The 23,652-nt window shown below is 36.7% G+C and overlaps 2 protein-coding genes across 2 annotated transcripts; one reads left to right on the top strand and one right to left on the bottom strand.

The window, feature by feature from the left end:
• Positions 1 to 296: 296 nt before the first annotated feature.
• Positions 297 to 12,953, bottom strand: LOC109108376 (KN motif and ankyrin repeat domain-containing protein 2-like). The gene is made up of 10 exons (XM_042717636.1): positions 12,268 to 12,953; positions 9,335 to 9,408; positions 7,712 to 9,211; positions 7,204 to 7,285; positions 6,724 to 7,056; positions 6,549 to 6,633; positions 5,449 to 5,668; positions 2,851 to 2,993; positions 2,500 to 2,700; positions 297 to 661 (listed from the first exon to the last, which is right to left on the bottom strand). The coding sequence occupies exons 2-10, from the start codon at positions 9,348 to 9,350 to the stop codon at positions 551 to 553; spliced, it is 2,691 nt and encodes an 896-aa protein (XP_042573570.1). The 5' UTR covers positions 9,351 to 9,408; positions 12,268 to 12,953; the 3' UTR covers positions 297 to 550.
• Positions 12,954 to 17,566: 4,613 nt separating this feature from the next.
• Positions 17,567 to 22,662, top strand: LOC109107949 (angiopoietin-related protein 3-like). Its single transcript, XM_019121128.2, has 7 exons — positions 17,567 to 18,111; positions 19,403 to 19,513; positions 20,202 to 20,313; positions 20,397 to 20,510; positions 20,648 to 20,743; positions 21,541 to 21,813; positions 21,993 to 22,662. The coding sequence occupies exons 1-7, from the start codon at positions 17,629 to 17,631 to the stop codon at positions 22,154 to 22,156; spliced, it is 1,353 nt and encodes a 450-aa protein (XP_018976673.1). The 5' UTR covers positions 17,567 to 17,628; the 3' UTR covers positions 22,157 to 22,662.
• Positions 22,663 to 23,652: the final 990 nt, after the last annotated feature.

Here is a 23,652-nt window from a genome sequence, read left to right on the forward strand (position 1 = left end):
CACTGTAGCACAAAATATATATCAGGCTACAAGTCTCCCCTGGGTTGTTAACAGCTTTTGCCCACAAGTATGTTTACCTTTTCCACAGTGACTTTATGTATATTTATATTAAAAAACTAACTTAAACACTACATAATAAACTTAAATGAATCCTCTAGACAAGCAAATCATGCTGCTTTGAAGATGTCAGATTTATATTTCATTGGCAATCAGATAATAATAACAATTTCAAAAACACAAAAAACACATTCAACCAAAAGAATCATTACTACTATTATAAAATAATATTAAAATATATACAAAAGATGACTCAGAATGAAACTGGGTTGGTTACAAAATATTTTTTTCTGATCTGAGTTGGATTTATAGGAAAGATGCACATTTAGCTGTTATTGTCTGTTATATTTACATTGACAAGTTTTACATTAGCAAACTACTGTCTTCTTGACTATTAAATTATAATATTGACATTTTATTGCTGATATTCTTAGAAGTAACTGTACATGAATGATTATGGAAGTATAAATGACTGAGATGTCCAAGCTCCGTTCTAAGAGACCTTGCATTTGTCTGTGCTCTTGCTTTCTGTGCGGGCTTTCAGGAGGTCTGCTATCTCTGTGTGAGAAGCCTGTGTCGCCAGAGATAACGCACTGCGACCACCCTAGAGACAAAACAGAGATGTATGAATATGATACATGACATCTACAAAGATCTTAAAAGCATGTGGATATACTCTGTCTTTGTCATAGTGCTACAAGGCTAGTCAGGGACTACATTCACATCAGTGTAAAATGTACTTCAGTTTATTTTTTCTTCGTATGACAGCGAATCTGACATTTTCAGTTCTTATGTGCATCACTTTCAATTTTGAAAATAAATTGGATAGGCTGATATTTTGCAAGGGTGACTAACAAAGTGTGACCATTTAGATTAGAATTTCATGATCAAAATATCTTATTGTAAATGCATAATAAATACTATGATATATGTACTATACATGCACAAACAAAAAATAATGTATACACATCACTGTTCAAAAGTTTTGGGTCAGTAAGAATTTTTTTTCTCAAAAGGATGCATTAAATTGATTAAAAGTGACAAAGATTTTTTTACACTGTTACAAAAAAAAAAAAAATCATTTCAAATGAATGCTCTTCTTTTGAACTTTCTATGAATCACAATTACCACAAAAATATTAAGCAGCACAACTGTTTTCAAAAGGAGTAAAAATAAAAAGGAATAAAAAATATTATATATATACACACATTTAGAAAAGCTATTTATCTGATCTCTTTTAGTTCAAAAACCTACTGTGACGACCTTGAAAATGCAACAAACTACGATTATTCATATTTTATAATATAACAATACATTCTATTTTATTTCAGTTTTGAACTCTGTATTTATCAAAGAATCCTGAAAAAAAAAATTATCAGTTTTAAAAAAACAAAAAGCAGCCCAACTATTTTCAACAATGATAAGAAATGTTTCTTGAGCAGCAAATACATATATTAGAATGATTTCTGAAGGATCATGTGACACAGAAGACTGGAGTAATGATGCTGAAAATGTAGCTTTCCATCATAGGAATAAATTACATTTTAAAATATGTTAAAACAGAAAATGGTTATTTAAAAACTTTAATTATATTTCATAATATTACTGTTCTTTTTTAATCAAATAAATGCAGCCTTGATGAGCATAAGAGTCTTCATTCAAAACATTAAAACAGTACTGATCCCAGATTTTTGAATGGTAATGTGTATATATGAATCAAACAGGTGGACATTAAACAGGAAGCTTCTATCTGAAAGATTGCAGGAAGTCTTTACAGCACCAGCTCTGTTTCAAAGGATTTATTAGTTCTCAGAGCAGCTCTTCAGTTGTAATGTGATGCAGATGTGACCTGACTAACGCTCTTGTTAGCAGACAGCTTTTATTTTGTCTTACATGCATCCACTTTCTTTTTCTTTCTCATTTTCTCACAGAGGTGATAAAGGCACGTCTATGTGGGATTATTTCAGCTGCCAAGCAAGGATTTCTCAAACACAGAAAGTGACAAGTCTTTATAAGCATTATTTCTACACTGGAGGCTATCAGTTCCTGTTGTTTGAGGCTGGAGGTGTGAGGCTGACATCATGTTAACAAGAACTGACCATTTCCAGAGATCAGACAGGATTGTGTCCAGCAGGTGGCACTTTTTTACAGGTCAGCTGTCAAGCAGAAACAGCTCACTGTTGCCCTTCAACCCACACTGAACTTACTCCAGTCTAGAGAGCTGTTGTCTTCCTCCCATAAAGTTTCATTGTTTTTTCAACAGAAATATTAAAGACAGTCAAATGCAGCATTTGTATTTTTGCCACAATGCATATACTAATAACCCTCCTGTGCAAATTATTAGCTCACTTCATACTGTTATGCATTTATGTGCAGTTTAAAAAATGGGGGAAGCAGCTTTAATATTTGCATTCTAAAATAAAGTCATGCACAAGAAATTACCTTGTCTTTTAAATTGACATCGCAGTTTGCTTCCTCTAACAAAATTCGCACAATACTGACATGTCCCCGATCACAGGCGCTGATCAGTGGAGTGGTTCCTGCATGATCCTGGGCATCAGGATCTGCTCCCTGTTCTAGCAGGAGACGCACCATTGGGACACGTCCATGTCTTACTGCCAAGTGAAGAGCCGTTTGTCCCACCTAAAGACACATTTATTTAGAACAGAAACACATCCATCTTCTGAAACATTACAGAACATGCCAGATCTTATGCAAATCAGCGGTCTAGTTCAAATAAATCATTTTGATGTAAAGTGTACACTGAGCCAATTGGCTGATGCCTCCCATCACCTGGCCAACACAGGTGTTGACGTCACCAAGCTCCATCAGCTGCTGGACCACTTTCATGTCTCCTGGTGATTCCACAGCTGTCAAGGAGGCCAGCATGATAGCAGTGTAGCCAGACTTGTTTCTCAGGTCCACGTCACATACACCTAAGGTAAAGAGAAAGCAAGCACAATCACAGAAAATGTAAAGGATGCTAAAAATTAAACCTGAAGCAGGGCAAACTCGATGTCAGTGTTCAAAGAAAGCTGTATTTAGACAAAATAGCTCTTTTTCAAGCCCTAGTGAGCTGCCATCCTGTCTATCACCTTCTAAGGCAGCATCCAAAAATAATTGGAACTCCACAAGTGACAGATTTGGAACACTCCTTTTAGGCAGCAACATGTGCTCCACACTAAAAATATAGCAGTACTCACAAGAAGCAGAAAAGAGACACAAATGATGACGAATTTGATGTTAACATGTTGCTAAGCTAACCATGCTATATTCAAAGCATAAAAAGACATAGCACACACAAACAATCCATTGTCCAAGATGATTTGGAAAGTTTGAGTACTTCTGTAGTTCCGTTAAGCCACTTGTTAGTGACCAACTTTTTCAAGAGGTGTAAAAAGCTTTAAAAATGGGGGTGTTACTGAAATATTTTGTCATAGAATAAAACATGAAAACATTTGAGCTTTTGTTAACCACAGACCTTATTTCAGGTATTTAATTTAAAAAAATTAAAAATAAAATCCATTGTCTTCTGGCCGATGGAACTGCAAAAAATGGGTTTTATGACACATTCCTGCACCACTCTATTAATGCTTGTCAGTACTAATTTAAAGGGTTAGTTCAGCCAAAAATGAAAACACTGTCATTAATTACTCACCCTCATGTCATTCCAAACCCGTAAGATATATTTGATGAAATCTGAGAGCTTTCTGACCCTGCATAGATGACAACGCATGTTCAAAGGCCAGAAATGTAGTAAAGACTTTGTTAATATCACGGAAGAAAGTGTTGAATAAAGTTGTTATTATAACCGTAATCTTATGAAGCTATGAGAATACTTTTTGTGTGTGAAGAAAACCAAAATAATTGCTTTATTTAACAATTTCTTCTCTTCCGTGTCAGTCTTCGACACGCGGTCATGAGGGTATCATGACGCATACATGTAGCGCTGCTGATGCAGGAGCCAGCGCTCTGATGTAGAATATCGATCCGTGTATGTTTTGATAGTTTGTTTTTCAATTTGAAATGAAATAAGCAGAAATGAGAAAAGTCGTTTTTTTGTTTGTTTTTTAATTTGTTAAAAAAAAAAACACAAAAAAAATGATTTTGGCTCAATTGTAATTTTTTGGTTCACGGGTAGAAAACTAAATAATAAACAACTTCAAAATTCATTTTCCCTTTGAGGGCGTTCATGACGCCCCTTTCCATCAATTGGTCAATGAAATCTGAGCCTGTGACATCATCCTCCATTCGTTCAAAATAATAGTCCTCTGCTGCTGTACGGGGCAGGTCTTAGATTGGGCTTTCTTCTGTGCAACCTAACGTGTTTCGCAGAAATATTTATTTCAGAAATTTCAGTCAGACTCAGCACCCAGCCAGTTTTATTTACACCACGTTCCGAATTATTATGCAAGAGATATATCAATAGGATTTCGGTACAATAAAGAGTCAAGTTTTTGTTTGTGTGGTTTTTCGCATCTTTTTGGATAACTGGTATCAATCTCAGACAGGTTTGGTCAGTAGTTTGCCAGGTCTTCTTAGGTAAATGGAAACCCTACTAGAAAAAAAAAAAAAAAACTAGAGGTTGTTCCAAATTATTAAGCAAGTCACAGTTCCTCAAAAAATATGGTGAGGAAGAAAGATCTTTCTGAAGATGAAAAGTATGAAAAAATGCAATGACTTGCAAAAATCATCAAAACAAACAATATTTCACGAAAAGCAAATAGAAATTATTGAACTGTCAAAAGATTTGTGAGTGACTTAGAGCACAGAAGATCTTGGTCAGATAAAGATTTATTAAGGAAAGTTTCTGTCAAACAAATGAACTGTATTGTAATGGCAGCTGTAAAAAAAAGCCACTGCTGAGCAGCAGACAGGTGTTTGAAGCTACTGGAGTCTCAAGATCCTCTTCATGCAGACTGACAGTTATGTATAAAGGTGTGTTTCAGTCACTGCTAACCAAACCTCTGGGCCTTGAACATGTCAGTTCCATTGCTGTCTATGGAGGGTCAGAAAGCTCTTGAATTTCATCAAAAACATCTTAATTTGTGTTCCGAAGATGAACAAAGGTCTTACTGGTTTAGAACGATATGAGGGTGAGTAAATATTTAACAATTTTCATTTTTGGGTGAACTAACCCTTTAAATGAAGGGATAAAATGCTGTCTAGGTTGGCCGCTACATTAGCTATGTTTTGGAATAGTTATAAATTCCAATCACAGTGAGAAATGTGAATGTTACCCTTCCCATTGAAGTATATGTTTTGCTTTCATTAGCCTCAAAGAAATCAAAGATTTTATAATGTAATTTCCCACACCATAATTAAATACCTGTTTTAAAACATTTCTTTATAATAAGAGAAAATGAAACAAAGAAGTATGTTATCACTGACCTGTGTCTAAAAGGAGCTTAACGATGCTGAAGTTCCAATGTGACACGCTATAATGCAAGGCAGTGTTCCCATTATCATCCGCCATGTTGACCAGGAACTGAAGGACTGTAGGTGTTTGTGAGTTAACCTCATTGAGATACACAGCAACAGTGTCAGCACATGCCCCCTTCTCAGCAGAGATGTGAAACCACTGCTGGAACATCACAGTGAGAGCCTGGCTCTGCAAATAAGCAAAGGAGGCCAATATTGGAGTTACCACTCAACAGAAAACATCAGATTCCTTTTCCTCTGCATAGTACTGTGGTAACTCGTTATCTGGCAGGGTCAGACTTGGCAGAGGAAGCAAATAGCCATTTAACAGGTGCTTGCCTCCGAAGTGTAGCAGCTAACAGTTCACTTACTACAATGACAATCTGCCTGGAGGTACCTGAGATTAAGGGCCAGATTTACTCAAAGCTCTTGCACCAGCGCAAACCTACTTTTGGCATTAAAACATGCTGTCAGGATTTACTAATGACACAGACAAATTATTGATGAAAAGGTGTGGACACAGTATGGCATGGACAGTTTTTACAACCAACCTTGTTGCATATACATTTGTAAGAGTTTCGTTTTCAGAATTAAAATTTATGGGAGGAGAGTATTTAAATGAATCATGCAATGTGATTTAGGTTTGCACAAGTCAGTTTACTGGTATGAGTGGCATTATTTAATGCCAAAAAAGCATGCCTTAATCCTTAATCTGTGCTTGAAATGGCTGCGATAGACTAATTTGTGCTGCTCTTGGTAGATTGCATTATGGAAATTACATGGATTTGTTTATGCTCTTTTATTTGCTCATTGTCAGTAGATCACCCACAGAACTTTACACACCTATAGGCACTTTTATGGGATTCCGGTCTCATGCCAAATTGCCCTGATTAGTAAATCTGGCCCTATACTGTATGCCTTGTTCATGGGTTCATTGGTGAGGGCTCATGTCTCATTCACTGCAGGGAATGGACCAGCAACCTTTCGGTCACTAGCTTCGAACTACACACCACTGCCTAAAATAGACAAGCAGGAAGTATTACATATAAACTAGTTAAGTTGAATAATACCATTTCATCATCAGGCTCTGACACTTTATCCATGTGGTCTCTCAGGAAATAACATGCCTCCATGAAATCTTTGTCAACAGCTTCCCTGGGGGGGAAAAACAGATGGTTTCCAATAGTGTTAAAAATGTAAAAGAAATTAAAATTTAAAAGAAACCTAAAGATGAAATCATCTCACCTGTTTTCCTTCATTGTCTGGAATTTCTGATCTGAGTCCATGCTAAAAGAAATGCAGTCCTTCTTCTCTTCCTCTCTTTGATCCTCTAGAGCTCTTGTCTGGCTTGTTTTCTTGTGCGGATATTCTTGTTTTGTGGTCTCTGCATCTATGGCATCTTCTTTTGGACTGAATTCTGCATTTTTACTTTTGTGTGTTTGTACACTGGAATCTGTTGTCCATGTGGTCCATAATTTGTCTTCTTCTTTGGTCGTATTCTTCTTAAGGCCAACATCCACTTCTGCATGCTCTTGTAGTTTGATAGCATTACTTATTCCCTCTGTCTCCACGCTCCAACTTCAGAATGTTGAAGGTCAAAGAGTATTAGTATTCTGAATCTGAAGTCACTGTTTTAGTGGATTAGTCTGAAGTGATTGTGCATGATTATACAAAAAAAAAGACCATCAGTACTGACAAAATTGCCCATAGTGGGGATATATTTACCTGTCTCTTATGCTGATTGTCTTCAGATGTTCTGTCTTGGGGTTCTCTTCTACTTCAGGAAGAACTTCCATCATTTTATAGTCTCAATTCACAGAGAAGCCACAAAGGACCATCATACAAATTTACATCATACAATGTCAGTAGAAGAAATAGCAGTTGTAGAATAGCTTGTAACAGACAGTATCCTCAAAAAATAAACATTTTTGTTTAATAACCCCTAAAGCTATGAGGGATCTCCAACCCTGCTCCTGGAGAGCTAATGTCCTGCAAACTTCATTTCCAACCCTGCTCCAACACACCTGTCTGTAATTATCTTGTAGCCCTGAACACCGTGATTAGCTGGATCATGTGTGTTTGATTGGAGTTGTAGCTGAACTCTGCAGTATGGTAGCTCTCCATTAGCAGGGTTGGAGACCCCTGCCATAAAGGGTTCATATTAGTTCATATTGAGGGTACCCCAGTGGTAAGCTGTTGTACCCTAAAGGTGCAATTGAGTGCAGATTCATACCTGGTTGTGAAGCATCACCAGAAGGAAAGACATAGAGGGTAAGAAGGGTGACTAAAGTTGTTAACTGCTCTTGAATTATGCAGACACGTGGAGGCAAGTGATCTGAAGACATTTTCCCTGAAGAGTCATCTTTGCAAAGGCATTCCCACTGCTCCTGAAGGAGCTCTTGTAATCTTTTCACATGGTGCTCTATGTCTGCATGTGATACTGGAGGTTGATCCAGAACTTGAGGGACGGTTCCCATCTTTTGCCCACTTTCCTGCAGTTCTACCACAGGTTCAAGACTTTGTTTACTTACTAAGGAGCTCTCAGATGAAATCACCTTGGCCAGTGGGCGCGACATTTCAAGCTGTACGGTCAACTGCTTGATCTTGTCATCCTTGAGAAGACTCTCCTCTACCTGTTGCTTCAGCAAAGCTCTGGTCTTGTCCAGCTCTACCTCCAGTTCATGAAGTTTCTGTTCCAGCAAAACAACTTTCCTCTGGAGAGTTTCAGTAAGAGACTTAGTTTTGTCTCCATTATCCAAGAGATCTCTTTCTCGCGAGACCGTCTTACGTCTTTCAGTCTCTGTAAGGATTCTTTCAGTAGCTGAAGTAATTGCAACTGCATCAACTTGTTCAGAAGAAGCCTTGACATTTTCCTCTAGCCGGTCATATTCTCGATTCATCCAGTCATCACTTGCTTTGTCTTGATTTTCTCTGGTAGATGAAGGTGTGTCCCAGTTATTTATGTGTAGAGGAGCAGTAAGAATATCCTGTGGCCCGGTGGTTTTGTTTTGGGAATGTAACTGGAGTAAAAGTCTCTCTCGCTCCTCCTGCATAATACATATCTGCGCCTTGAGCTCAGGAATGACTCTGATCTCCTCTTCCAATTCCCCAACTCGTTCAAGAGCTGCAGTGAGCCGCTGGAGGGTCCCGTTTGGTCTACCTATCCTGCTGTCTGAAGTGTGAAATACATCTTCAGAGGAACCATTTTCTTGCATTCGATATTCCTTGGGGTTGCTGGGGCTGGTTGGATCCTCGGTTGACTCAGAGCGCTTTCTCAGTAAAACAGTCAAGGGTAAACTGGAGGCTCTCAAGAGATTTGGCCTGACATAACATCCTAAAGGCTGCTCATCAAAAGCCTCCATCTCTGCAGATGTGAAGGACTTGTAGATGGGTGCTCCCTTCCTGACATAGCCAGCAGACACACTGTCACTAGATCGAAACTCAAAATGTTGCTGAGAGTCTCCTAGTTTGGTTTTGGGCCAAAAAGTGCTGACTGAGTTCCATTCTGTAGCTCTGGATCCATAACCCGGAAGGCTTAAGTTACGTGACAGGATGTCATTATTTCGTCCTCTTTGCCTTCTCTGCATTGGCACCCTCCTAATGGTGTTACCCTTCTCAATGTCATCGACATACTTGAGAAAATCCAGGTCCAGATGGAATCCATAGGGTGTCTCTACAGAATAGGAGGGTGGCTTTCTTTGGCTTCCATTCTCTTTTGGAGAGATGCCGTTCTCTAAAAGAAAAACACAAGAGTGAGTTGCAAAAGTGATGCACAGTATGCAAAACAGTCCAAATGTATTTAGACAACTGGAACTGCAGTACCACATGTTCCTAAACAAAACTGTGTGATTCATACCTTTTTTGGTGTCCATTGTTCTTAGCAGAAGTCTGTTTTTAGCTTCATGTGGTTTTTAGTTTGTCTCCTGCCTCCTGCCTCCTGAAGACAAAAAGACATTGCTGTTAAGTGTTAAGTGAAACAGAATCAAGCACTTCTAAATGCTCTGAACACAAGTTGAGATCAAAGTAGTTTGTGCATGAGTATTTTGCAGATTTACAGAGCCAGACTCTCTTCTCTTTCTTTCTATCCCTCCCCATCTCTCTCTCTCTGTCTCTACCTCTCTTTGACCATGCAGCACATTCAAGACACCACAGAAGCAGCCACAGCCCAAACAATGTGAGCTATGCAGTAAACACACAAATAGCTGAGACCAAACACTTCCACTGGCTCGCATACACAGACAAACACAGATGCACACATTGGCATTGAAAAATCCATCTTATCAAAAATTGCAGCAGCCCTTCTTTCTTACCTGTCTGTTCCACCATTCTGCTCTATCAGTAGAGATCAGCCGGACAAACACACAAATTTTTGGTTATGATCTCAGAACGTGTATGCTAAGGTAGGCTGATCTTAAAGTATTTATATAACAATCGAGGTATATGGGCCATGTAAGACAAAAAATGCATTGCTAATATAGTCTTAGGTTGATAGGAAAATGGGGCTGCAGGATTCTTGTCCGAAACACACTTATAGAAAATATCCTGACAACTGTTTCCTGTATCCTGAAGGTCCATAAATAGACACTGAACAAGAGGGTATCTAATCTAACTTCTAGTAGAGTTTAGCTCTAGCCCTAATTAAACACACCTAAACAGGTCTTCAGGATTGCTAGAAACTTCCAGGCAGGTGGGTTGGAGGTAAATTTTGCAGGAAAGTGTCCCTCCAGAAGCAGGATTGGACACCCCTGTTGTGTAGGTACACATAAACAGTGTTGGTAGAGCACATGTTTAACATGAAAAAAGTAGACACACATAGACTGACATGACCCCATTGTCACCTCTCTCATATGCTGACACAACATATGCTGAAATTTACTCTACGCTAGTATGTGAACACACATCAGCTACATAAGGTTGAAATCTCACCTTTATCGCAAGAGGTGGCTTTTCTTTAAACGGTCTTCTACATTCAGTTTTCTCTTTTCAAGTCAACAATTAGGTGGAGCATCAGTTTGATGCAATTGCTAGTTTAGTTAAAGAAAGTTACACTGTTGACATGTTTAGAACTAGCTATCTGAAAGTGACACGTGCAGTATGATGACACAGAATTTAATGTTTAAGCCCACTTGAGTACTTGTAGAGTACATCTTTCCCAATGCTGAAAATTAATTTACACCATTATTAGATGTAATGTAAACACTAAAGCATTCTGAGTGCTGTTAATTGCTTCTACAGACAACTTTAATATGAAGTTTTAATTCAGACATTGTAGATTTAGGATTTATTTGGTCACTTTCACAATGTAGTGTGTTCACTGAGTAAGGTACACTCCATTTCACAGTAATGATTATTGTTGGAAAAAAAATCCCTCCTCTCATTAAATGTATTTCTCTCCACTGCATTCTTTCTTACACCACAAATTGGATTGGAACTCATGACAACTTAAAAACTGCTACCGCTGTAAGAACAAAATTTGAAACACTGTGTACTCTGAACGGAGCGGACAATTTCAGGTTTTAGGTCAGGCTTGGAGGATGGAAAAAAAGAGCAAACTGGAAACTTGAGAGGAACAAACATTTTAGAGAGTTTTAAACTAGTCTGCTACAGTCTGCTCTTTTTTAACTTATATTTGAATTTGAGTTTAGTCATATACAAGGAAACTTTGCTGCACAATGCATAACTTAAAATGACTGTGTGGTTTTTCTAAGTGAGTCTTTTAATATCTCTGTGCTATCACTAAAATGTGTCTCTCCTGTTCTCTCTTTTATCTCTGAATAACATAAGTTATGCTAGCTTTGTTTTGACATGTACATTTAACCGCTCAAGTAGACCTGATACACTGTCACATAAAACAGAATCACATTTTTAACACACACACACACACACACACACACAATAGACAGACGTTTCACTCTTCCTGTTTGGCCCTGTAAGCAGTGTGGTTTCCTTGGCTCAGATCCTCATTCTTTCTCCTCTGTTTAGAGCTGGCTGGAGGACTAAAGCCAAAGATTGGTTCTCCTGCTCTCTGACCCCCATCACCCTTTCACTTTTTGGAGAGAGGGGGTGTTGGAGAGTCTCTGCTACTGGACTTTTCAGAATGACTGCTTTCAGAAAAGAGACGCTCGTTCTTCTATCTCTATCTATCTATCTATCTAGCTACACATGTTCTTATCCTTAGAGTGTTCTTCCATCTCTTCCTCTGTGGGAGTTTTTTCCATGTCTACAGTATTTGGACCATGCCGACAATCTTGGCTCTCTGCCAACAGCAATATGTGCACGCACACCAGTTACATGAGAAGACATGTGTGCAGCAAAGTAAATTCTGACTCACTGTATAATCAAACACATGTGAAACATTGAGCACTTGGTGCCTGAGAAACATTCCAAAAGAGTCTTCTAAAGTCACCATTTGAAGCCTCCTGTTCACTGGCTCCTGTCACTCAAACTAAGCAGTTTAGGACATCTCTTGATTGTTTAACTGACACAGTCATTACATCAGAGGAAAGTCTTTGAATCTCTTTTGAGACCCCCCCCCCCCCACCACCACCACCACCAAAAAAAAAATTTACTTTCTGAGAATTTGTTTGTCCAAAATCATATGGAAGCAAAATGACACACCCAGATTACACTAAAACACTTTTTTGCAATATTCTAACATCGTAGAAAAAAGCCTGGGCACTCAGAATTTAAAGATATCCTTAGAGATTTGCTCAAGCTTTTAGGCATTACTTTTCTAATGAGTTGTTTAAATATTCACACTAAGTTTTATATTTTAAGGCTGTATCTTACCTTAAACATCACAAGTCTGCCATTGTGTCCTCTCTGTGCTGGAGTTTAGCCTTCTTCACTTTTCTCCTTCTGAGAGTCTTCAGAGGGGAAGGCAGACAAAAGACGTTCGAGCAATGCCAATGTAAAATTCTTTCAAAACATAAGCAGTGTTATTGTGTGTGGAACAGGAGGCGGGTTGTGGGTACTCTGGCCTTTAATGACTCCGCCTTCCACCCAATCAGTGCCACTGGGTGGGAGGCAATCTGCATTATTCCTCCAATCAAAGTAAGAGGGCGGGCTCAACAGCTGAGAGGTGGGTGGAGCTTTGTGCATAACTGCATCTGAGGGATGTTGCTCAAAACAGGATCCATGTGATGGCAGGGGGCCCGAGTTTACTAGTACAAAACTAGCCCCACATGAAACTGGGTGAAAGAGGACCCTAGTGTAACCCGTCAGAATCTCAGAGCACATGTGGCTAAAGATGCCACCCACACGCTTTAAGTGTAATTCAATCCACTGTAACATAGTGCTCACCATCCATTATAATCATGGAAATAGTGTAGGGCTTTTCATGAGTATAGGGCACAGAGTGGTTGAGGCTCTCGCAGGACATGCCATTCATTCTTTACGTATCTCCTTTCTCCTCTGCTCTTTGTTTTATTAGTATTATTGGAGATTTTCAGCAACAGCATCAACCAGGCAATGCTTATTGAGCATATAAATCAGGAAAGGCTGACTACGTTTACAAGAATTTAAAATCCTGAAAATGAATTCTCTCTTTTTTCCGTTTTAGCTCCCCTTGTGAAAAAGAAGCACACGTATTTTTAAAAAAGATTACATATTATGGAAATAACATACTTTAAAGAGTGCAAATTAAATGTAATGTTTTTGGACAAAATTGTATGTTCCATTTAAATGAAAATGTAGCTTTATTATAGTTTAAATTTATATGAAATGTAGTTAGTTGAACATAAAAGTGTTTTTAACCCAGTCATTTATTTTATAATTACTTCTAAAGTAAACTAAAACATACTTTAATGCAATTTTATTGAAACTTGTGTCATTTACAGGTATGTAATTATACATTTGTTATACTCAATTGTTACACAGCTTTTAGTACATTTAAAAAGTATTAACTTTAATATATCGAATAAAACCATACTTTTAATTACAGTTAAAATTCGAATCAAGTGTTTTACGTCACATCAAAATAAATGTACTATAAGCATGACAAAAGATTATTAAAAAAGAATGATTTCAAATTTAGTTTAAAGTAGAACTTTTAAATGGACATTATTATAATGTCTCCTTTTAAAAGTTAAAAGTTTGTTAAGAAACAGTCATAACAGTGTACACTTAAGCAGCACTATATATATATATATATATATATATATATATATATATATATATATATATATATATATATATATATATATATATTAGTCACTTTAAATGACAGCAAAGTATTTGACTGTTTGACTAACATGCGCTGTGGGATATAAAGCAGCCACATGAAAATGCTCTGCTTGCATGTGACACCCACCAAACAGAAAGACTTCAGTCATCTGAGGTGGTCCTGCATGACTGATGGGAACAAGCGTGCATAGCTAGACTTCCACAGTTATCAGTGATGAAAGAAACATGCAAGTCCACTTTACTTTGGCTGATGGTGGGCACTTGCCTTTGCCTGTTTGTCTTTCTCAGTAAACAGTTGCCATGTGTCGGCAACATTATTTGATAGGCTTAACACTGTTAGTGTGTAATGCAAAATCCATGTAAAAATGTCTCTGGCACTTATAGCCCTGGTACTTTGAATCTAAGGGTGGGAAAATACATGCAAAAAAACATTTTTTTTTTAGGCACAAATGCCACAGTTTTCTGAAAATGGTCCCTTTACAGTTTTCAGAAGCTCAATTATGCAAACTCATTTTAATGGAATCAGTTTTAATGGTGTCTAGGATAGAGTGAACTATATTAGCATATAAAACACTTCACTGCTTATGACTTTAATGCTTATTAGATTAGTTATGTGGGTTTGCCTCCAGGAAAATAAATGCACAGTTGTAGAGTCCTAAATAAATAAAATAAAATCCCACTTCAGAACCAAGTCGTTTGATTTTTTATTTACTTATTCCAATGAATTCTTCACTTATATGGGTATTTTACTTGCTAAAGCCTAAGGGTTAGACGTAATTGGTTGCAATTTTAGATTCCCACTAAACTAGAAGTAACATGCCATGCATTATAGTCTGTGTAGAAATGACTGTCATTTTGTGATTTCCATTTCTTTCATAACTAAATTCAGATTTTTTTCTATAATGTTGTACTCAGATATATTTACACTATAGCATTTCTGCGTGCTTTTGTTTACAAATAGGTTGAACTATCAGTGATAGAAGAGAAGGCTGCAAATAATGTGCATTGAATACAATCTGTGTGTAGGCTATTCAGTAAACCCGTTCGTAACAAAAACATTAGGAAGCAAATATTGCTTTATTTATCCTTGTTCAAACCATACAAACAGCATAGGGATGAACATAAAGATTGATTTCTGATCCATGAGAAATGATCAGTTCAATTCAATTAAATTCATGCTTTAATCCAAATCTTCCAGACATATGATAGGTGATACACACATTAATATGTTCCCCTACAGTTCTTCAGACATGCATTCCCTGTGTTGGACAGAATCGGGGATGAGGTCAGTTTTGTTGTTTTTTCACTGTGTCATCCTTATGCAAGTTAACCTTTAACTGGAGGTTGCCCAAAGCTTTTTGATTTACGTTTGCTGGAATTCCCCTTTGAGTTAAACAGAACTGATTTCCCAATTTATTATTTTTAGTCCTCAGGTTGTGAAGGTCACAAACAAGCGTGCATAAAGTTGTATGATCAGCCCCCTTATATAACCATTTGTGTTTTGTTTGGCTCTCTCACTGGCTTTTGAGCCAGCTGAAAACTTTGACTATGATGAAAAGTTGAGAGGTATTGTGGTCCCAGTCTCTGCTGAAATAGAAGGCAAAGGGAAATGGAACAATCTTTCAGGAAAATAGGAAATAATCTCACTGCCATGTGGCAGTGGACAGCGCTATAGTTATACCTAATGGTTAGTTCTGGTTTTAGTAGGACGCTGGAGAGCTATGAAGTCAGAACTGATGATATTAGCAGCCGTAGCCTAAAGACTCCACACACACACACAGTCTTGGGGAACCTTGGTCTTTTATGATTTTTAAAATCAAAGTAGCTGTCATTGGTAAATAGAAGGTTATTTTGTCACAGTGACCACAGCACATCAAATCTAGTGCACGCTACTCCATAATCTGAAAGGACAAGTTGCCAAATGAATTGAAATATAATGGTAAAATATATAGTGTTGCATCAACTCACAGAATAAAAAGAAAAAAAATCTTTTCCTTATTATCATTTAGCTCTTTATTACTGGTATCTGCTAAGGCAAGCATTAGTATTATATTGCGCAGACTTAATGTTTGTATGCTCTTCTAAACTCAGCCTAAAATTGCACACTGAGTAGGTACAAAATTTGGATTTGAACTTACTAAAATAAAGTTCAAATTCTGTCTTAGCTAATAAATTAATAAAGTATGTTTTATATAATATGAATATGAATGAAATTCAGACATACTACAGTACATCATAAATCCTCTCCTGTGGCCTCATGGGATAAAACGTCCATCAAATGTACTTTTAGCCTACTGTTTTTCGAATACTATGAATGCGGACACACTACTTTTGATATACTGTTTTTCGCATACTAGTGTACATATTAGGGAAGTATTCGATTTCAGATGCAGTGCAAGTGTTATGGTGTGTTCAAGTCCTCCTGGGAAGTTTGTATTTGCAAAAGTCATATTTCGCAAATCAGTTGCGTTCAAGTCACTTTGGTTCAAGCAAAGATGGCGATATATCTTTTGGCAGTTTAAAAAATTCTACCAAAAAAATAATGAATTTAAATTTATAAAGGTGCTGATGAATATAGGCTCACTATATTAGGAAATTCTGGAACTGTTTTGCCGTTTCCCATTTTGTGGAATGCCAGTCTGTTATACAATCAAATCCAAGCCAGCCAAGTATTCAAATTACTGTCTGCCTTATGCACATTTTCATAGTTTGTGGTATACTAACATTATACAAGAGACTTTTATAGCTGCAAACTATCCTTACTTTTCCCTCCATTTTGTCAAAACAATCTGGGAACCTCAGGTCATTCTCCTAAATCAATACTAGCACACAAACAGTCACACATAAAGTCAAATATGCTCCATCCTGACCTATTTAAAATACTATGAATGGATTTCTAAATATATTTATAATAGTAGGCCACATAGCCTAACTGTACTGTGCTTTCCTGTAGTACTGTTACTTTTTGTTTAACTTAAAATAAGTAATCTGATTGTCTTCAGATGAGAGTTGATTGAGACTAACAAGTTGGGTTAATACAAAGAAAGAGACTGGCTTAATCAACACTCAGAGTAGGCTATTATTTTATCTAAACAACATTAATTATCTAAGTTGATTTGACAAAAAGAAAAAAGTTGTGATAAATCTATATATAATTTATTTTTATTTATTTATTTTTTCAGTGTGAATGCAATGTAAGTCAGCTTGGAAAAAAATGTCTCCCAAATGCATAAATATAAATGTTCTGGAAAACTGCTTATTAATATTTAAAAAAACAATCACCTAATCAAGAGTCATGAGGTGCAACGGAGGTCAAGGTCTTTTAACATATTAAATAATTTAAACTGTTTATAATAAGACAAGTTTAGTTCAGATTCTAAAATATCATGGGGTCTACTTTAATAATAAAAATGTAATAATATTTATGAATGATAAATTAATGCTATTTTAATTACTTTAAAATAAACACTAAAATATTTTATTAAAAAATATTATTAATGTATTTAATATTTGGAATATTTTAATGAAAGCTTTTTTTCTTTTTTCCCCCTTTTTTTTCTTTTTTTTTTTTTCCCAGTATTCAAATGTGAGGAAAATATACATTTTATTTCATGGTTACACCACATGAGAATCATTCAACTGAACATGGAAATATAAAAAGAAATTAAATCCAAGAATACAAATGGAACATTTATGAACTTTGAAGATTTTTTTCATGGTCAGTCTTATTGGTCATTTAACCACTATCTTCACAGATTCTTTTGACAGATCCTAAAACTGTATGTTGCATGATGTTGTGAGCTGTGAATATAGCTGAAATGTTGTGGTATTTGAGCGCTGGGATTTACAATATCAGGTCACCATCACACTGCTTAATGATTAACAGGAGGAGGCCCTTAAAAGAAGTTCAAAACTGTGGGCTTCTCACTGTGAGGTCCATAGCAGTCTTAGTGTAAAGAAGCAACCATGAAACTGTTTGTGCTGTTGCTCCTTCTGGCATCAACTCATTCCTTCCCTACAGAACCCACCTTTCCTGAACATCAGACAGAGAGCCGCTTTCGCTTTGCTGCTCTGGATGAAGTTCGGCTTTTGGCAAATGGCCTCCTACAGCTGGGCCAAAGCCTGAGGGACTTTGTGCAGAATACCAAGAGTCAAATCAAGGATATTTTCCAAAAGCTCAATATCTTTGACAAGTCCTTCTACCAACTTTCTGTGCTGGCCAGTGAGATCAAGGAGGAGGAGAAGGAACTGAAGAAGACCACCGTGATGTTAAAGGCAAATAATGAGGAAATAAAGAGTCTGTCACTGGAGATCAACTCCAAAGTGGAAGATATCATAAAAGAGAGGAAGCATCTGAGGAGGCAGGTGGGCGGCTTGGAGGAGAAGTTAAGCGGTCTGTCCCAGAGTTTGCTCTCAGCTGAGCAGGTGGCTGAAATCTCCACGCTCAAGGTCAGACAAGATCTGAAAAGTTTTGGATGTCTTGAATAGAAACAGAAAATCCTTTATGAATATTCTCAAATGTAACTTAGCAAGATGATTTATATGTAGGGTTGACGATTTAAGAATTGATTCTTTTTCAATTCATGATAGTGAATTTGAACTGTATTAGCCACATGTTGGCCACATGTTGAATTGGAATTTGAAGAGGCAGGGAAGAGTTCAACAATTCCTAAAATTCAACAATAACACGAGAGAGGATTTCTTTGGTTCAAGTTTTAGAAAAAACATTCATATTTACAACAGGATATTTAAAAGTGTTTATGTTTATTTATATCATGAATGTGTATAATTTTTTTAAACATCTGGATGGAAATCTTTCTCTAAACTAAGGTAAGCAGTGTCAAATTAGCACAGCTATTAAAACTAATTTTATATTTCCTTTTTATTTTCCACCACATTGCTTTCAGATAATGTTATTTAAAAATATATATATATATATTATTGACAAAATCTATTGATTATAAGTTCCTATAAGTAACCTATTGATTACTCAGTTTCGAAGAGTTCAATTTTGAAAAGTGGGAAGGTTAAAAAGTTAAATAATAAAATAAATATAAGCATTCAACAATGAAAGAATTTCCCAAAGATATTACCAAGTTTTAACTGAATTAGACCCTTATACTGTAGGAAGTGTGTTTTCTTCCCATGGTCCAAATAATAATTTATATAGTTAAATGCATATAAATTATACATATTTTAATATTTTAGTATGTGGCATTTACAGTAGATTTATGCATTTGGATTAAATTTGTAAATGGAAAAGGTACTTAATGGCATTTTCCATTAAGTTCATTTCCTTTAACCCTAAAACTCAGTGCAATGCATAATTCCTTTATATAAACACAGTACATTGGACAATGCCTTTTATCATTCATAAATTAATTAATTCCATCTGAATTCTACCTTGTTTAATTTAATAAAATTCCTAATATAATTTCCTCATTTTAATTTTCCATTTTAATCCCATCTCTTTGTTTGATTTAATTTCCAAATTCAATTTTCTTTTTTTAATTTCCATTTTAATCCTACTTGTTTTAAATTTGATTTGCAATGCCCTGTTTGCCATCTCAGTCCAAATTGAATTCTCATTTCAGTTATGAATGGCATATAACTCTATGTCAGGTTCACAGTTATGTTTGACAAAAGACCCCAAGACAGCAGGGAAAACATCTGGGACTCTAGCAGATGTGATCTCTAATTGTCTATGCCGTGCTCTGGTTTTGTTGTTGTTGTCTATTAGGAGATAATCCTGGCCCAAGAAAAGAGCATCACTGATCTGCTGAAGGCTGTGAAGGAACAGACCGAGCAGCTCAACAACCAAAGGACCAAAATCAAGGGCCTGGAAAATAAAGTACAGTATTAAGATACCAGCATTAATCTCTAGATGGCGAAGTCAGACAAGTCAAACTCAATCTGACATAATGACATCATTATCACATGGCACAGGTGATTGGCTTCTTTCACATCAGCAGCCAATGAGCTCGCTTCTCAACATTCAAATACTCTGCCAGTGCTTGCTGTAGCAGCTGCAGCATGCGTTAGAAACCCTCCACCTCTCCCAGCTCCACCTGTATGGACCTGCTATGGGGTGATTCGTGTGTGCTATATGGTGGTTGTTACATATATGTGCAGCAGCAGTATTTCTTAACTGCTCACAGCAGCATGTCTGTGGATGTGTCGGCATTACCAAGTCTTTGTACTTGTTCTGCCACAGCAGCATATAGAGCAGATTCATTCCGCCAAGACCAAACACATTAACATTGCCATGTTCTATATTACAATGCTAAACTCTCAAAGATTTATCATGACAGAAAAAGATATTTTAAATCACCTGGATTGTTGGTAAGCTTGGTATTACTTGGTTAAGTGATGGGACTTTGCACCCAGCAGAAATTAAAATAGACTAAAATACCCCGCAGACCTGCTTAGAAAGAGGAACCTGAGCCAGATACTGTATGGGATTTGGAAACCTCCTTATGAATTTTCTTCATTTTGTCATTTTGAGTTTGGGTGTTTCTAAGTTTTCAATTTCCACCTAGTTCAACTCTGCACATATCCAGGAAACGGATGAAAATTCGGACAGGAATCACCAAAGCAACAGCCTCTCAGGATATCTACCATACTTCACATCTGATGGGAGCTTCTCAAGCGGTATGGGAGGCAGGAATGGTTTGCTTTAAAAAATTTTATTGCATCTGTTCAATTGTAGACCCACATATCAGGTTGTGTTTTAGATCTTCCAAAAGACTGTGGTGATGTCTTCAGCCGAGGACAGAAATCCAGCGGCCTGTATGCCATTAAACCTCACGAGTCACAACCGTTTCTTGTGAAATGTGAGTTCACTGAGGGTAAGGATAAGGCATTTTCTTTCTCAGATCTCTGATTTCTGAAAACAGCCAGAGGCGACATCCTTCCTCAGAAAAGAGATTCTCATTAAACTTTAAGATGACAGTCTCTTTGTGATTTTGTCCTCTGTCATCCACAGAGGGAGTGTTCACTGTCATCCAGCACAGACATGATGGCTCTGTGGACTTCGACCAGTCCTGGGAGAAGTATGAGGACGGATTTGGGGACTTCAGCAGTGAGTTAAATCAAGATTGTTGTGCTCATAAACTGAATGTGTTTAGTCTGTGATTATAGAGTGGAGCACAATGGAGCGCTCTGTGATTGGTGTTGAGAGGTCTGAATCTTAACACCCTACTTTTAGTATCTTTTTACTACATAATTTCATAGTATGTCCAATTCCTTTTTTATAATGTTGCCTTCCTTGTCCCAATATGTTCTCATGAGAATATAGTATCTGGTCACGCATGTGGTTACAGCCTTGTGTCAGAGTAGGCTATTTGGAATTTCTTCTGTGTTCCCTGCAATTAATATTAAATATTCTAAAATATGTTACTTAAAAAATTTAAATGTAAAATAAATGTTTGAAAGTCAGTGAAAATAAGATAAACAAGCATTTACCCTTAACTAGTGGTAAAAAACAAAACAAAAAACAATCATACTTTTGAAGGTCAGTGAAAATAAGCTAAACAAGCATTTAACTAGTGAAACTAATGGTAAAAAAAAAAAAAAAAACTATAATATAAAAAATATAAAATATAAAAATAAAAAAAGATTTGTAAAAAAATTTTCTTAAAAAAGAAAGAAAAAATCTAAGGTTTACAATAGCCTTTTTTTTTGCTTTTTTTGAAAAAACATTATTAGAGTCTACTAAAAAGTGATGTTTATCAAATTATCTGAACTACTGTTAATTATATTATACCATACACCTGTACATTATGATATTGGACTGCCATAGAACTCCAATGTAATATTAAGTGATTTATAGTACTATTATACAGAGAGCTGGATGTCTCAGATGTCTGTGTTTTGTAGGTGAGTTCTGGCTGGGGCTAAAGAAGATCTATGCTGTTGCCCATCAGGGACACTCGCTCCTGCATGTCCAGATTGAGGACTGGAGGAAGGAGAAACATTTCATGCTTTATCAGTATATCCTGGAGGACGGCGCCTTCAACTACACCATCCATCTGAAGCTGCAGACCGGTGAATCCAGCTCTGCTCTGGATGAACACATTGGCTACAGGTTCTCCACTAAAGACCACAATGATGGAAACAATGATGATCCAAACTGTGCCCAAGACTACACAGGTACATGGGATCCTAAGCAGACCTAAGCAGAGTGTTTTTGTGCAAAACTAATACATCAAGTAGCGACTTTGTTGTAAATACCTATTTTTAAGGTAATTCCAGTACTTTTGAATAATAGTGTGCTTGGAAATTGCAAACTAAATTAGTTTTCTCTCTGCGACTGCTGCTGTTTCCTTTAGGTGGGTGGTGGTTTAGTTTTTGCGGCGACATTAACCTGAATGGCAAGTGTATTCAGAGCAGACCTCGTAAAAAGGGAACCCACTGGAAACCTGGCAGGGGAACCACCAGCTTCAAGGCCTCAAAAATCTCCATTCGTCATCTCACAAAGCCACAAACCCCTTAATATCAACAGCATGAGCAGAAGCACATATGATTGCATTCATGCTGAGCAATTGCATCTTGGTTTTTACAAAGTAACCGTTTAATGGACATGAAAAAGTTCCCATTGAGTATGAACCTATCAATATGATGCAGTAAAAAAAGTAAAAATGAGACATTTACATTGTGATTAGTCCAGTGAGCTCCACGTGATTCAGTTTCTCCACCAGTCATCTTAATTACATTGTTATGAGCCCAACCAGGAAACCTCACATTTAACCTTCTGAGAGCCACTTTCAGCCATGTGTTTAAATGAGTCACACTGACCTCAAGATGTCATGTGCACAGTTGTACAGCTTTTGTTATTTGTTATTTTGGCACTACTTCCAACACACACACATATACAGTATATATATACTGTATTTTCATTATTTTGTTAACATTAAATTATAAATTCTATTTCATTTAAACATGTATTTAAAATTATCAGATGGCTTATAATTTGCTGAATTTCTAACAAGTAATAAATGGTAAAAAAAAAAAAAAAAGCTATAAAATCAGAGGAATTGGAACATATATAGTAAAAGAGAGCGAGAGCGAGAGAGAGAGAGAGCAACTATGTTCATATGCAGCATCGCCCTCTGTTGAGCACTGCCTATAATTGCAGTTAATTTCAATTGAAGTTTAGTAAAACAGTACATAAAGTAGAGCTGTGTTAACTCTGCATGCAAATTGGTGACATTTGGGCAACAGAAATATTTACAAAATGTTAAATGATTGTTTTTATCATTTAAAAAGACTACAATGAGGGAAATCTTATTTTCCTGAGGCTTTCCTTTTCCTCATGTATTAAGGCTGTAATTGTCATACACACACCACGGAGAGCTGTGCATGTGCCAAGAACAAAAGTTTTTTTTTTTCTTCTGTAAATTTATCTTTATTATTGTATCCTATAACAGAGCTAATATGTGTAAATACAATGAATATTTATGATTATAATAAAAACCTAGTTCTGTTTCAACCATGTGACCAAACATACAGTATGTAATCTTTTGTTGTGTATATTCTCTAGCTTGTATATAAGTTATGTTCAGCAGTGTTGTTTAGTGCAAGCACTCGGTGAAATGGGTGACTTGTCAGACACCCAAAAGTACCCGTTTATCAGGAGTTTCTGCCCAATTGTTCGGTGTTTAAAGAACAACAGACTTTACGATTTTTACTATACACAATGCATAGCAAGATTTCATTAGAGAAGAAGAATAGTGGGTGAAAAACAAAGCTGAATGATAAGAATGCTAAACATTAAGAAGAATTGTGTCCAAACAACACAGAAATTCTGCAGCTAAAGGGACAGCAACCTGAATATTCACCTTGTTTCCACAAAAATAACTACACAAAGCCAACATCCAAAGAGCTGTATTTACTGCAACTTTAACCAAAGGCAGCAATGCTAAAAGATGGAGTCACAATCATAAAACCTGCCGAGCACTAAGAAGAAGGTCTTTTCTTTCCAGACTGCCT

The sequence above is a fragment of the Cyprinus carpio genome, chromosome B2 (assembly GCF_018340385.1).
Source record: "Cyprinus carpio isolate SPL01 chromosome B2, ASM1834038v1, whole genome shotgun sequence".
In the NCBI taxonomy this organism is placed as follows: domain Eukaryota; kingdom Metazoa; phylum Chordata; class Actinopteri; order Cypriniformes; family Cyprinidae; genus Cyprinus; species Cyprinus carpio.